Here is a 2,899-nt window from a genome sequence, read left to right as displayed (position 1 = left end):
GAGAACAGCCTTTTATGTTGTTTCATAGGGCCCCCTAATTTATTCACATAAAAATAAGCATCAGTGACTACTCCATTATGGCTTATTCTTTGGTGGAGATGCAAATTAAATTTTAATTCTCTTTCCAGGTACTCTGCAAATTAAATCTATTTTTTTTCTTACTTGTCTAATTCTGTAAATTTAAATGAGTACTCTCTTGCTGTATCTCAGGGATTCTTAATCAGGATCCCTGAGCTTGAGTCGCAATTTAAAAACCATTATTCTTGTGGGGATGTTTTGGTGCATGTCTGATATATTTATTAAATAATATGTGTTGTAGTGTGGCTTAGTAAGGGGTCTGTGGTTTTGACCTAACTGACAAAGGGTCTTTGGAACAGAAAAAGATGAGAACCCCTGTAGTGTAACTGAATAATTTTTAGCAATATATAACTTAAACACTGCTAGTTACATAGAGATAATAAAGTATTTCATTTTTAAGTTTTATATTCAGACTTGAGAGAATTGGAGGACAGTAATGGGAAATCAAACAAAAGTGACAGTGTTTATTCTAGCAGGATTGACTAATGACCCACAATTGAAAGTTGTGTTATTTATCTTCCTGCTGCTCACCTACCTGCTCAGCATCACTGGCAATCTAATCATCATCACACTCACCCTGCTGGATGCTCACCTCAAGACCCCCATGTATTTTTTCCTTCGGAATTTTTCCTTCTTAGAAATCTCTTATACTACTACCTGCATTCCTAAATTGCTGGTTAGCATGGCAACTGGAGACAAAACCATTTCCTACAACTGTTGTGTCATACAACTGTTTTTTGCCTTCCTCCTTGGAGCCTCTGAGTTTTACCTGCTGGCAGCCATGTCCTATGACCGCTATGTTGCCATCTGTAAGCCCCTGCACTACACAACCATCATGAACAGCAAAGTCTGCACACAGCTGGTCCTCAGTTGTTGGCTCGCTGGATTCCTCACCATCTTTCCACCACTCACCTTAGGTTTAAACCTTGAATTCTGTGCCTCCAACATTGTTGATCATTTCTATTGTGACACTACCCCTCTCCTGCAGATCTCCTGCTCAGACACAAGACTCATCGAAACAATAGGTTTCATCACAGCTTTGGTGACACTCGTGGTCACGTTGGTAATGGTGATAATATCATATACTTACATTGCACTGACGATTCTAAAAATCCCTTCAACTCAACAGAGGAAAAAGGCATTTTCCACGTGTTCTTCCCATATGATTGTCATCTCCCTCTCTTATGGCAGCTGCATCTTCATTTATGTTAAACCCTCAGTCCAACAAAGAATTTCTTTTTCCAAAGGAATTTCAGTGCTCAATACCTCAGCTGCCCCACTTTTGAACCCTTTTATTTACACTCTGAGGAACCAACAAGTGAAAATAGCCTTCATACATATGATTCAACGAATTTTCTCTTTTACAAAGAAATGAATGTACTGTTGCATTATATAAAGATAATGAACAAAGGAGTCTCATGTAATATCAATTTATTCATCATTACTCTCCTGTACATAGCTTCTTTTTCTTCTGCCAATCTTTGATATTCGTCTTTATCACTTTGCAACTTTATTTTTTGTAAGTCTTTGTCCCAGAGAATATAATTTTCATGTTTTTCTCCTTTAGACATTCCCTTTCTGATCTCACCTCCCTCCTTAAATACCTGGTGGAAATGATGCTAATTTTTTTGTTCTATCTCATTTGTCTTCAGGTTCTAGTTAATCAAGACTATAAATAGTTTTTTATTTAAATACTTAATGTATCACACAATGCAAAGTTTATTATACTATCTTGTACTTAATAAGCTATTAATTGCAATAAGTAATAACAGATTTGGACTAATTTTTTAAATATATCTTTGTCCTGCCTTTAAGTTACCGGTGCATACTTCATTTAAAAAAATATTTGTAAACTGTAGTAGGTATTAGCTATCAGTGTTAATATTCAAGTTTGGAAATGTTTGTTTATTTCAAAAATCTGTGAATGATGTTTTAAAATACAGTCTCCAGAAACTAATTATTACTTTGTATCACTGAGATATTTATATTAACCATATTTGAAGTATAGTTGATAAAGAATTTATCTTACTTGCTTATTTAAAAATTAATAAAGAAATCCAATATATAATTGGTGTTTCCATACCAGAATAATATCTTCCAAATAATTTGGGATAGTTCTGTGCCTTATTTGAAAAGGCTTGGTAAACAATGTTTTTTTTTTTTTTATTGACTTTGTAATAATATTACATTAAAAATATATATGTGAGGTCCCATTCAACCCCACCCCCCCACCCCCCCTCTTCCCCCCCAACAACACTCGTTCCCATCATCATGACACATCCATTGGATTTGGTAAGTACATCTTTGGGCACCTCTGCACCTCATAGACAATGGTCCACATCATGGCCCATACTCTCCTCCATTCCATCCAGTGGGCCCTGTGAGGATCCACGATGTCCGGTGATTACCCCCGAGGCGCCATCCAGGGCAGCTCCACGTCCCAAATACGCCCCCACCTCTCATCTCTTCCTGCCCTTCCCCATACCCATCGTCCACCATGTCCACTTTTCCCAATCCAATGCCACCTCTTCTATGTGGACATTGGATTGGTTGTGTCCATTGCACCTCTATGTCAAGAGGAGGCTCAGATTCCACATGGATGCTGGCTGCCATCCTCCCATTTTCAGTTGTAATCGCTCTAGGCTCCATGGTGTGGTGATTGTCCTTCTTCAACTCCATCTTAGCTGAGTGTGGTAACTCCAATAAATCAGATTGTAGGTGCTGGAGTCTGTTGAGGCTCAGGACCTGGCTATCACATTATCAGTCCAGAGATTCAAATCCCCTAACTATATCTTAAACCCCAACGTTAACTGCACCTCCA

At 37.9% G+C, this 2,899-nt stretch overlaps 1 protein-coding gene across 1 annotated transcript; it reads left to right on the top strand.

Moving 5' to 3' along the window:
• Positions 1-514: 514 nt before the first annotated feature.
• LOC101437490 (olfactory receptor 6C74-like) lies at positions 515-1,453 on the top strand. Its single transcript, XM_004468244.1, has one exon. It carries the CDS (start codon positions 515-517, stop codon positions 1,451-1,453), a length of 939 nt encoding a protein of 312 aa, XP_004468301.1.
• The last annotated feature ends 1,446 nt before the right edge of the window (positions 1,454-2,899 follow it).

This window comes from Dasypus novemcinctus, chromosome 12, assembly GCF_030445035.2.
Source record: "Dasypus novemcinctus isolate mDasNov1 chromosome 12, mDasNov1.1.hap2, whole genome shotgun sequence".
NCBI lineage: Eukaryota > Metazoa > Chordata > Mammalia > Cingulata > Dasypodidae > Dasypus > Dasypus novemcinctus.
Note: the sequence above shows the minus strand (reverse complement) of the source record. Positions and strands in the feature narration are given on the sequence as shown.

Excerpts from the sequence above, each read along its gene's own strand:
- LOC101437490 (XM_004468244.1), top strand. The coding sequence starts at position 515 with ATGGGAAATCAAACAAAAGTGACAGTGTTTATTCTAGCAGGATTGACT.